This window comes from Podarcis cretensis (assembly GCF_951804945.1).
Source record: "Podarcis cretensis genome assembly, chromosome: 13".
NCBI classification, from domain to species: domain Eukaryota; kingdom Metazoa; phylum Chordata; class Lepidosauria; order Squamata; family Lacertidae; genus Podarcis; species Podarcis cretensis.
In genome coordinates, this window is record NC_137182.1 from 2,815,134 (window position 1) to 2,828,185 (window position 13,052).

The 13,052-nt window shown below is 41.2% G+C and overlaps 1 protein-coding gene across 5 annotated transcripts in view; it reads right to left on the bottom strand.

The window, feature by feature from the left end:
• EPB41L4B (erythrocyte membrane protein band 4.1 like 4B) overlaps positions 1-13,052 on the bottom strand; it is a 138,805-nt gene that overhangs the window by 8,918 nt on the left and 116,835 nt on the right. For 2 of the 5 annotated variants that reach the window (XM_079949450.1, XM_079949454.1), the window contains 2 exons: positions 12,790-12,843; positions 2,582-2,650 (listed from right to left, as the gene is read on the bottom strand). The exons of 1 other annotated variant lie outside the window; for it this stretch is intronic. In XM_079949450.1, the coding sequence (XP_079805576.1) occupies positions 2,582-2,650; positions 12,790-12,843 (123 nt within the window). The remainder of the gene's footprint in view (positions 1-2,581; positions 2,651-12,789; positions 12,844-13,052) is intronic. 2 more of the 5 variants (XM_079949451.1, XM_079949452.1) reach the window with 2 other exon arrangements.

Below are 13,052 nucleotides of genomic sequence, written 5' to 3' on the forward strand. Positions count from 1 at the left end.
GACAAAGAAGAAGTCAAGGTTATAACAGATGAGTCCACATATGAAGTATACTATAGGATGGAGGGGGGCATCTACAAGCTGCATAACATAACAAACAGCCAGGTATTGACTTCAGCACAAAGGACAAGATTATTCTAGCAGATGGAAAATAATAATCACAGAGATTATGTTGCAACACACCATCAAAGCGGACAGATCAGATTTTCATGAAATATGTCTTCTTTGTCCCAGGCTAAGAGGGAAACCCTCTGTGAGGGAAATGCCTTGTTAGCAACTGTCCCATAGTGTACTCGCTCCAATATAACTGGACTCAAAGGTGTGCGTTACTTGTTGGATCAGTGCCTTAGCTTGCTTAGGCAGGCTGTTAAGACTCTTGATCCTTTTTGCCTATGTACCATCATGGGTGCAGCCAGGATTTATTTGGGGGGGGCATTATCCTGGGGGGCAGAACTGAGTTATCTGTGATGGAATTGGTCAGTTAGTTAAGATGGGGGGGGGGGACAACTGCCCCCTGGCTACCATACTGATTTCAGCATTAAGTATTTCGGCGGGAACTATACTCTGAGTTCCTCACGCTCCAGTAAGAGTCAGGACAGCTGCCACCAATCTTTCAGTATAATCACTAAAAAAAATGCCCTCCCTAATTAGGTGCTTTTGCCTCCATCATTATTAGTTTTCAGGATGAACTTGTAAACAGCCTTGGCAGCTGAAGAAAAAGTGACTGAGATGCAGTGGAAAAAGTGATATAGAGAATAATCCATGTGAAATTGCAACGGTCAGTAATTTGAGCCTAGTTTGAGCTCTGAGAATGCAGCCACTGTGGGAGTGCTGGAAACACCTTGAGCATAGCTGAGCATAGCTTGGGCTTCCCACCAAAGTGTTAGCCTAGCTCTATGAAGTTCTGGTGACATCATATGCAGGCACAGAGATAATATGTGAAACTGCTCAGAGGCCATGAAGAAGAACGAGAGGAAGAGCTGTTCCTCTCTTTATAAACCCAGTTCTTAAAGGAATATAAGATGAACATAGAAGAAAAAAACTCATGCTGATTTTTTTAAAAATTTGCTCTTTAAGAACAACAATGTTATAAAAGAAAAAGAACAAACCACAACAGCTTTTTGTATAAGCCAAAAAATGAGACACTTTAAATAAAGAAGCATTGAAAGGATATATACACATATTGGCAACCAAATGTGACTAAGCATGAGAGCAAAACATTCAGACTGAGAAGCTGAATTGCAGGATCTGTCCATCCTTTAAGTAGTTATTTTTAGCAGGGGTTATAAAGTGGTGTTGAGCACAGAACAATTTGGGTGTTAAGAAAACTGAAAGAGAAAGTCCCCAGTACTGGACTTCATGTATAATTTATTATCAGATATGTATACATACCATCATACATAATGGTATATGTTTGCCATTCAAAGTTGCTTATAATAAAGCTGGGTTGAAATAGAAGGTACAAAATCCCAACCTTCACCTGTGTGCAGTGATTTTTCACACCCCTTTGAAAAAGCAGGTGGAACTGTTTATGAAAGGAGAGGTGTCAAGGGAAGAGGCAACAGCAGCACCCACCCCCACCCCCCGACAAGACAATCCGGCTGACATCCAGCCAGGCCTAATTGATTGGCTGGGGCCAAATGTAGATCACGTGCCCATTGAGATGTGCATCCAAATCATATTCATTCATTTGATTTGATTTTTATAATTTCTGTCCTGCCACATGAAACATAATTAAAAACAGCACTATTACAGAAAAAGGAACCAAGATAAAACACAGAGCAGCAAAATGAGCCAGGTTTAAGCTTTGCTTGAAAATTCAACAGTGAGAAGCCTTGTGTGATTTAAACGGTCTTTCTCTAGTGCCAGAAAGACACCAGGAAGGCATTTCAAAACTGAGAAGCCACAACTGAAAAAGCCCTTTCACATGTTCACAACCATCTGATGTCTAGACTGAAGTCACTGGGTGTGTGTGTGTGTGTGTCTGTCTCTGTGTGTGAAATGAAGCTCAGAAAGGCCTGGGAAACAAGGTTTTTAGCCAGTGGGCTTATGTGGAAGATGTCAGTTCTTAAGGTAGTCTGGTTCCAAGCTGTTTAACGCATCTGAGGGCTCATCCCACCGAAACTAATGCAGTGCAGATGAATCCCATACTCAGATCCAAATACGAATGCCATTTTGTGCTGCATTACATTCAGTGGAATATGCATCCTTATCCATATTGTGCCCCAACTAGCCATGCAAAACTGCATGAGGTTTGAGCCAGATAAGTGTGAAAGTCTTGCTAGGGGGGACAAAACCACCCCATCACGACATCGGCCCAGATGTTTCAGCATAGTACTGCCATAAACTGAAGAAAAGAACATGGCCGCGTGCAGTTATTAGAAATGGCTAAAGTTGTGGATAAGATGGGATTGCCCCCATTGGATAAGATGGGATTGCCCCTCTATGCTACAGAATCACACGTGTGTATCTGTATCTTTCTTCATGGCTGCAGACTGTTGAAGGAGCAGGAAGGTTCTCTGGCAACCATGGCCATAGTCATGTTAATGTTAAATGCAGTTTTTCAGTTGCATTTTCTACTTACAGAAAACTGTGGTAGTGTTGGAAAAGGATCGAAAAAGGGTTTGGATGTAGCAGCAGGGAATGCCTTTATCTTTAAGGAAGATAAAGAGAAAGATGTTACTTTCAGAACACACAAACAAAATGAAGCGAAGCGCTGCAATCTCCAGCATTATGTCCGACATACCAGAATGGTTTATAATAGCACACAAATTAACTCTCGCACCCTGACACACATGCAGAAGCTAATGGTGGGGATTCAAAGGTTCACAGAAAGAGGACTGCTTTTATTCATGCAACCTGTTTGAGAATCACTCCTTGAAGTACACATTATATACGCCACAATTGTAAACAGTTTTGATCTGCTCAAGAATAATAACAACGTTTTAACATACCAGGAAGGTCTGCAAACCCTGTCATGCTACAAACCTGTTTTCACTAATTTTAGTTAGGAAAAAAAGAGTGCAGAAGGCAGGTTCTCATAATGCTAGAATTCCTGGCCACCCAATGAAACTGAATGTTGGGAGGTTCCAGGTGGATAAAAGAAAAGCACTTATTCACACAGCGCATGGTTAAACGATGGAACTCGCTTCCACAACAGGCAGGGATGACCACCAACCTAGATGGCTTTAAAAATGGGTTAGATAAATTCATGGAGGAGGGGAGGGCTCTCGATGGCTCCCAGCCACATGTGCCAGACTCTGCCTCTGGATCCCAGCTGCTAGAAGCCACAGTAGGAGACAGCTGCTCTTGTGCTCATGTTCTGCTTGCAGGTTCCCCACAGCTTCTGGTTGGTCATTGTGAGAACAGGATGCTGGATGAGGTGGGCCAGTAGCCAGGCCCTGCAGGTCCTCTTCTTCTATTCTTATGAGTCAGACCTGGAATGGTCCCTTCTCATAAGAGGAAAAGACTTACAAATGCACATACCTAGCATTTACCATTGTGGTGTTACAAACACAGTTCTTTTCAGTGTTTTGTACTGTAACAAATGACTTCAACCTCAGCCAAAATATAAGATTTATATATCAAAGCTCCTTGACCAGAACATGCAGGATTGAGTCTAAGAGCCATAAATCCAGAAAAAGGATGCAGTTGGCAGATTTATACATGAACTCCACCCTCAGCTGAAAATACAGGTTAACACACGAAAAAGTGACTCACCACTTTGCTTCAAAGATGGAGAACCTGAGCCCTCCAGATAGTACTGGACTCCAACTCCCATCAACCCCAGTTGCCATGGCCAGTGGTCAGGGAAGATGAGAATTCTATCCCATCAACATTTGGAGGGACGCAGGTTTACATGGCAATTTTGTTTGCCATGAGAACACTGTTTGCTAGTGTTTCCTCAAGTATATAATCTCTGTGCAAGTGCTTAAACAACCCTGATTGTAATGAGGTTCCAAGGTGTATACACACAGAGACTTTATCAACATAAATGGTTATTCAGGCTTTGCATGTTTGCTGTAGGAAACAACAGTGTCCCTGCCCACAGCAAACATTAAGATCTTGTGAAAACATTTTTTATTTTATTTTTTACACTAGGTTAAGTGCTGTGAGAGGCCCTTCTGAATATTACCTTCAGCCTAACTTCAACTCAATGCCAACACTTCTTTGGGCACACAGAGATGCCCCAAGGCCCCTACATTGGTGCAGATCACCTATTGGGATTAAGAAGGATATTAAATAGGGGCGGGCATCAACCATTTCAATGCTTCAGGGGGAAAAGCAAGATTCAGCTCAAAGCACTTGGGAGGTTGTTCAATTCAGCTCATGTGGAAACAAACCTTTGTTTCTTCCCCATTAACTATTATGGAAAAATAAAAAATGACTTATTACCAGAACTGGATCAGATTTGCAAGCATATCAGTGCCTCCTGAGTGGATATCTGCCAAATTACAAATAGTTCCATGGTTTTTGTTTTTGTTTTTGTTTTTGTTTTTTTGTTTTTTTGTTTTGCAGTGGGCACCTTTATATTTATGACTTAAAAGGAACTGTCCTATTGAGGCATCTGATCAAGACCTGTATTTTAAAATGAGCTTAAAGATATATTTGCAAATGTTTGTATGTTTCATGCCAGGCAGAAACCAGCTGGCTAAGTACTTTGGCAGTTGTTTGTCTTCCTGCTCTCCTGAACAAGGGCCCCCCTGGTTTATAGCAGTAGCAGGAGACAAGTTTCTCAAAGTTGTAAAAGGGACTTACAGGCTGGGAGCAAATGTTACACTGACCCTACATATTACAGAATACAATCAAGCTGCAAAAACACTAATTAAGAGTTGGTAAATAGTAAGATTTATTGTTTAACAGAAAATAATACCATGTGCCTCCCATCAGACTCTAGCCATATTTTCCTAAGGTTTAAGGTATACTGAGAGAGTTAAAGGGCAATAAATTTTGGGAAGAGCTAATGGGAAAAGCAGCTGGCTGGGAAAGGGGGGTGTAAACTGAAGAGGCTTCTTTTGAAGCTGTTTTTTACTGAGTTCCTTTTTACTTTGCAAAGGCCTTTTCTTCTAAAAAGCTATCTATATTATGTATGAGATTTGTTGGCTTAATGTAATTAGGCAAAGGATTTAGAAAGTAAGAAATGTTAGATTCTTATGTTAGATTCTTCTTTCATTGATGGTGTGTGAGAATGTGAACCCAAGATCTCTGTTTAGATAGAATTTAATACCATGAGCCATTTGTTTTAGCCATTTGTTTTGGAATGCAGGGGCAACAGGGGCAAAAGGTGATCTGGTAATTAAGGTGCCTTGTCGAGGCAAATGTAAGATATATGGCTACTTGTCTGCCATTTATGGATAGAAGGAAATATAAATAAAATAAATAAATAAATAAAAGGTAATAGGAAATGGGTGTATCTTTTATGATTGGTTCTAGCAAACAGCCAATAGTAATTTCAACCAGGCTGATTGGACAGAGGCAGCCAAAGGAGGAGCAAGGGGGCTGGGCTGAGGAAATATAAGTGCTGGCCATCAGGGCTGGAAGGGGCAGAGCTTTGGTAACCATATACTACTGTGCCTATCATTTATTTGTCTGACAAATAAATTATTATTTTAATTTCTCTATTGCTGCGTTGAATATTTCATTCCAGCTAAGCGTTAACCACAAGCAGGGTGCTACACTATAACTTTTAATTGTTTAGCAAAATTGCATAGAATTTGCAGGTATCTGCCAAATGTCAAATGAACAGCAGTACTGCTTTCTCGGTAAGGGCAGCCTTTCTGTTTCGAAGTGGTTTAAAAAGGATTCACTTAATCCTTAGTCCTAGAAAGTTAATGGCAAGATTTGAATTAGGAACTCATTGGTTCATAGCTTTTTTTTGGGGGGGGGGTGTTCTCTCTCTGCCACTTTTTAATCTTTACACCACCTTTTTAATTGCATCCCATGTGAGTTAGCAGTAGTCAGAATCTCATGGAACACAAGCTCTCTGACACTTTCACTGCTTTAGTAATGTGGTCTTTGAAGAAATAAACATACTAAGTAGAAAGTGAATTCAATGAGTTCCTAATTCAAATCTTGCCATTAACTTGATTTTTGAATCTGCAGATAATCCAGACATTTTATTTGTTGTTCTTTTGAAAGGACAATTTAATTGCAATACGTGCAATACCTTGTTTCTATTGTAATCACCATCTTTTAAACTGATTTATGAGTGGAGGCATACTGAGGGAGCAGACACTGAGAAGTGAGCACACACTCTGAACAAAAAGGAGAAAACAAGCACCCAATGAACCATCCCTCCAACAGTCTCTTTACCAGCACTGCCCCACAAGAGGTAACCCCACCTGAGATGACACTCTTCCAAGGCATTCCTCCAACCTTTCCCCAGAGTGGCCGTATTTTCAGATCAGGTGAAATATTATTCAGATCAGAGTGAGCTAACCTCCCAAATGCTTGCTTCATCCAATCTGTTCCTTCTCCTCTAAGGATTCACCCTCCCCTGCCGAGATGGACATCAGGTGCACCAGGCGAAGGAAAGCAGCTGAGCCATTAATTCATGCAGAGACCACTCACCTTGATCAAGGGGACCACTGATGCAGACATGACATCAGTGATGGAAAGCAGGGGAACTGTACTGCAATTATTTTTAACAGACCACATAGCCCAAGACACAGCAATAAATAGCAAAACCCAGCTGTACACATATATAGTCATCCCTCACAGCTGAAATTTCTATGAAGTCAGATGATTGAAGCTTAAGTTGCTGGTTTTTGACTGACTTTAGAATAAGGATTGTGGAGGAGCAAGAATAACTTTAAAAAGTAAGGTGTCCCGTTTAAGGTCTTGTGGGGGAAGGGGAAGTGGCTAAGAGTGTATTTATTAATGGGTCAGTTGGCAACTTGAGGTTGTTACCACTCTGAACAAAGCTTTGGAAAGCATTTCAATATCCACAGCCTGTTGCAAGTGACACCCAGGTTTCCTGAAAGATCGTAATCTCCCTTTATGAATCTTTCTAGGTGCCAAGATCTTCAGGTGAGAACCTCATCTCGGTCCCATCAGTGTCAGAGGCAGGGTTAATGGTGACACAGAGAGAGCCTTTTCTGGGGCTGCTCCCAGATTGTGGAATTGCCTCCCAAGAGAGGTTACACTGGCTTTCTTAGGACTTTCCTATTCAGAAAGGCCTTTGAAAATCCCCTGGGCTCCCATCACGGCAATTGCTGTTTTAATGCTGCTTCTAATGTGTTCTCTTATATTTTGACCTCTTGTTATTATAACTGTGCTTTTAAAATGTTGTAAGCTGCCTTGAGTCCCAACTTTGGCGAAAGGTGGGATATAAGTACATTCATTAATTAATTACTGTAACTTTTGTGATTTCTCACTGTTCAGGGAAATGGGGAACATGTGCAACAATATGTATAACCATTCTCAGGTTTTAATAGACTTATTGTTTCTGTTTTTTGTCTTGATGAAAATTCTGTTTTCTGTTTATGATTTTTGTCCTACAAAATTGTAACAGTGAGAAAACAGGCAGCATATACTGGATTCACAGCCGTTGTTTCTCCACTACAGTAGGAGCAAAAGTGCACTTTGGCGTCTTACTCAAAACATCTGCCTCCTAGAAAACTTTACTAGGAGTCAGAAATTCAGCAGCATTTCTCCTGCCTTTTTTATCAATAAGAAATTAACTTCCACTAATATTTTTATTGTCGGATGACTCAGTAATGCAGCAGCTGTGGTGCTGGTGCAAGGAGTCATTTCAGAGTCTAGGCAACAGGCTAGCATCACCCAGCTACCGTATTTTGTCTGAGAAATGCACATGCTGGAAAGAAAACCTATCATCATTTAGTGGACTCCTAAGTACAATTATAACTATTATAACTACCATAAGTACAATTATAACAATAATTACTAAGTACAATTATAACAGTTATAACTACCATAATTATATGAGAAATCATGGTTACCATGAGTGAGAAAAGAGGATTGCATCTATACTGTATATAAACAGAGCTGGATATTAGGTATTTAACACACATGTGGATGCATGTTTAAAAGCACATTGGACTCCATATCCCATTTAGAGCAATACAGTGCAGACAGACTGGATCTTCTCTTGGGTGTATACAGTGGTACCTTCCATTCCTGAAGTCCGTTCTTAAACCAAATCCATTCTTAAACCAAGGTGCGCCTTCTCTAATGAGGCCTCCCACCGCCAGTGCCCTTCCACCATTCGGCTTCCATTCATAGACCGAGGTAAAGTTCACAAACCGGAACACTACTTCCAGTTCTGCGGAGTTCATAAACTGAATAGTTCGTAAACAGGACTGTTTCTAAACCGAGGTGCCACTGCAGTCAGTGTTGCATAGAATCTGTATTATCTTTATATCCATGGCTTCCAACCCAACTAGTAATATGTTTCCATAACCTTGTTTACACAAGGAGTTCCTTAGGTGGATAACAACAATTATCTTTAATTTTTGCCATGTCAGTGAATGCAAATTAGCATTGATTCATTTTGCTAGACTTACCATCATTTCCCAAATAAAATGCATTTTTTCATTCTTCCATATTATACTTTTCACCACATCATACTGGTTTATCAAGAGAATGGAACGTGCTGTTCTCTGAAGAAAGTATGACTGCATACTTTCGACAGGAGCATTATCTCCTCCTATTTTCACACATGGGGGGAGCAGACACACACTTACATTTCTAGAGACAAAGCCACAATAAATGTTCATGGCAATCATTATATAAGTTAGTACAGTGTGAGCTGTTTGTAGGTAGGGATTTGTGCGTTTCCTGATTCTTAAGGAGCTGAGGGGGTTTGCCATATGCAATGGCACAGATATCCAGCAGATACAGAGCAACAAGCAGCTTTTATAAACAAGAAACCAGAGCTCTAAATCTACAATGGGAAAAAATCCACATTCTGAGACACTGATGTGCATTGATTGTTTTGCTATTAGCCATACAGAATCTAATTAAGAAGCTGCAATTTTAAAGGATGCTTCATCGGTGAGAGGCACTCCACAGAAACTCCATAGAAAAGATGAAGAAATCTGCTGTGACACAAATGAAGCGAGTGAGAATGAGCCTCTATGTTCCAATAATTTTGCTCCCTCCAATATGGTCCTTTATGATACAGTGGAAGCTTTTATTGAAAAGGGCTGGTAAGGTCAAATTGCCTATTATGCATGGGTGATAGAATTAGTGTCTGCAGAAAGAGATGGAGAAACAAAGGAATGCATTAGACAAACTGTTTGCAAGGTCAAGAAAGCATTCCGTCCATATAATTATACAGTGATAGACCAATACGATGATGCTGCAGTCAGCAGATGTCACTGAAGGGTTGCTTGCTTGCTTTTTTCTAATGAATTTTATGGGAATGAGGAACTTCAGAGTGGTTGATCTCCTTCCTTACCTTTAATCCCACAGATCATATGGCAGAAAAATGTTTGTTGCCAAGTACACTCTCAACAGGGAGCTGTAATCAATCATTGCTGAGTCTACCTGTATGATGGACTTGTTTCAAAACGTGTTTCCCTCAGGAGCCGGCTGGATGTTATGCACCACTGGGCACAGAAAAGCTTCCTTTTGCTTTTGACTTTTTTAAAAAGGAAAAGCAGCTTCAGAGGGATCAGTTTAGCAGATGGGGAGGCAAACTAAGGCCTGGGGGCCAGATCTGGCCCAATTGCCTTCTCAATCGGCCTGTGGACGGTCCGGGAATCAGCGTGTTTTTACATGAGTAGAATGTGTGCTTTTATTTAAAATGCATCTCTCGGTTATTTGTGGGGCATAGGAATTCGTTCATTCCCCCCCCAAAAAAAAAATATAGTCCAGCTCCCCACAAGGTCTGAGGGACACTGGACCGGCCCCCTGCTGAAAAGGTTTGCTGACCCCTGGTTTAGCATGAAGAAATGGTGAGGTAGCAATTGGCCCTTTCTGCATCCAAGTGTTTCTGTTCCCCAAACTGTATCCTCAAGCTTTTCTAGGAAAAGCTATGGTAACGGGGATTTAACTTGTACATTTTGTACATGCATACAGGCTGTCCCAGGTTACTTTGGGAGGAAGGGTACACTATAAATTGATGAATGAAGTGGATTGAATCTAAAATGCCCTTCATTAAACAGCCTTGGCCCAGTATACTTGAAGGAGAGTCTCCACTCCCATCACTCAGCCCAGACACTGGGGTCTTCCTCTGAGGGTCTTCTGCTAGTTCCCTCACTGCGGGAAGTCAAGTTACAGGGAACCAGGCAGAGGGCCTTCTTGGCAGTCGCACCCTCCCTGTGGAGCACCCTTGCATCAGATGTCAAGGAGATGAAGTATTACGTAACTTTTAGAAAACACCTGAAGGCAGCCCTGTATTGGGAGGTTTTTAATACTTGATGTTTTTATTATGTTTTTAGATATGCTGTAAGCCACCCAGAGTGGCTGGGAAAACCAAGCCAGACAGGTGGGGTATAAATAATAAAAATTATTATTATTATTATTATTATTATTATTATTATTATTATTATTAGGCTGAAAACCTTCACATATAGAAGGGCTGCTTCTGACATAGCAAAAGAGCACTATATGATAAAATGGACCAACTCTGACTTCCATTTCTGTTCTGCACCAGGAATGGACGACTCCCTCAACATTGCAGGGAAACACAGACGGAAATTAAGAGAATGATGGGGGTAAAAGTATCATTTGGTATTTGAATAATTGTATTAATTGGGTATGAATTGGTATTGTTACAATTGGGCTATTATTGGATTAATGTTGGAAAACTAATAAAAATGTATTTGGCTCTAAAAAAAAAGAGGACCAACTCTGAAGTTGGAGTTAGATTTGTCCTAGTTCTTCTGTAAGAGTCTGTAAAATTAGCATGAATGCAATTTGTGCAATGCAATTGCATTTTGAAGTCTGGGGCTTTGCAAAGGCAGGGCTTGCAGTTCAGCTGTGGCACTGGGGTTATTTGCACTCCCTTGCTTGCATCACTGAGGTAGTTTGTATTTTTATATATATACTATATAATCAAGACAGACAAAGGGAGATAATGATTTATTTATTTTTAAACCAACTGTTTTTAAAGCTGTTGTGGAAAAAATGTGTGTGTTTGTGTGGGGGTGAAACTTAAGTGGATTTCCTTTTTGGAGTTACCTCCTTCAGGACACCTCCCTGAACTCAGAAGCATTAAACAATTATCACCCGGTGGTGCTTGAATGGCATGTTTGGAAAATACTAGTTATCTGGATCCATTTTAGTATGGCTTCAGGCCTGGTTATAGCATGAAAACTGTCTTGGTTGACCTGGCTAGTGACATTTGTTGGGAGAGACGAGGGAGGGACTGAACCCCTGCTCATTCTTCTTGACTGCTTAGTGGTTTTCAGTACTGTTAACCAATGTAGATTTCAGGAGAAACTCAGAGAGGTGGGGATTAGGGGGACTGTACTTCACTAGTTCTCCTCATAATTCCAGTGCCATTTCCAAGAAAGTAATATTGGTGGGCCACTGAACAGCATTCTGTCTTGTCCTCTATGCTCTTTAAGATCTATCTGAAACAGCTATGAGTTGTCATCAGGAGATCTGGAACAAGGTGCCACCAATATATGAATGCAATTCAGCTCTCTCTCTCTCTCTCTCTCTCTCTCTCTCTCTCTCTCTTCCATCAGAATCAGGTGAAAGGTTCAGGTACTAGAATGCTTGGAGATGGTGATGGACTGGCTGGATGTGCAGCAATAAAGTGAAAATGAAACTTGGAAAGAGCATTACGTGTTCTTGTTCTCAAGTGTGGGAGCTATACCAGGTTCACCAGCTAGGGCCCTTCTCTGAGATGAATTGGCCACTGTAAGCCATACTGCAGTCACTTCCAGATCAGTCTGTTGCAATGCACTCTACATGGGACTGCCCTTGAAGGCAATTAATAAATTTCAAATGATCCGAAAGGGAGCAGCCAGATTACTGGCTGGGATTCCATTTAGAACTCGTATCATCCTTATTTTAAAACAGCTGCACCAGCTGCCAATTCCTTCCTTCCTTCCTTCCTTCCTTCCTTCCTTCCTTCCTTCCAGCATTGGTGGTCTGTTTCATGGAGCAGCATGGGATGCATGGTTACTCCTCTCACAGCACCAGCATCGTTTCCCAGCACCCATGTAGCCAAGGAGGCTCCTCCTGCTTTGGGCCCTACAGTCTGGTCTGCACACAATGGGGAAATTAAGAGAAAATTAACCCAAGTTAGCGAGTGTTGGGCCCCTTAGGCTTAAACTCAAGCACACTTACTGCTGGATAACCTTGGTTCTTGTGAAATTAGGTATACACTGCCTGTGATTGATATTACAAACCTCTTGAATGTAGAGAGAAATTACAACAAAATGGCAGTTATCTGGTGAAAGCTTTAAAGAAAACTAAGAGAGGGTGGTGGTTAAAGTGGAGTTTTAATCATCAGGGCTCTCCCTGCCCCGCACACCAACTCCTCCAAGCGCCTACTCATGCTGCCTCTTATCCCAATTTCCATCCTCCACAGCCTTGCAAATGCCATGCCATAGCCCCTTATCTGTCCATGTGTCTGCATTGCTTTGCTTGCATCCTTAGTGTAAGCATGGATGGTACAAACTAGGGGCGGGGGGAAAGGGTCAGTCAAATGTTGAGTAGAATGTACACGGCTCCTTTTATTATTTGCTCACAAAGTCAAAGTCACTGACTCTCAAAAATGAAACTTGCAGTATTTTGGAACAAGGAACAAGGAACACCGGTCCATGAAATTAATAGGCATTCCAAAAGAGCTGCTTGCAAATACAGACATACCAGAATTGCGTAGTGCAATGCAGAGCCTGATGGTATCCCACAGAGGAAATGATTCTAAGTTTAAAAAAAAAGCAGACATTAACAAGGTGGCAATTACTATTTGGTCTGGTTGTGAACATGGAGATGGAGGCTGCAAAGATGAAGACATGGTCAAAAGTTGTAGTTTATGGCATTTGTTTTATGAACACTCACTCTTGGCAACATTCTTAATAGCACAAGATTCTGTCACAGGCCTAAAATAAGACAATATATATGTGTACGAA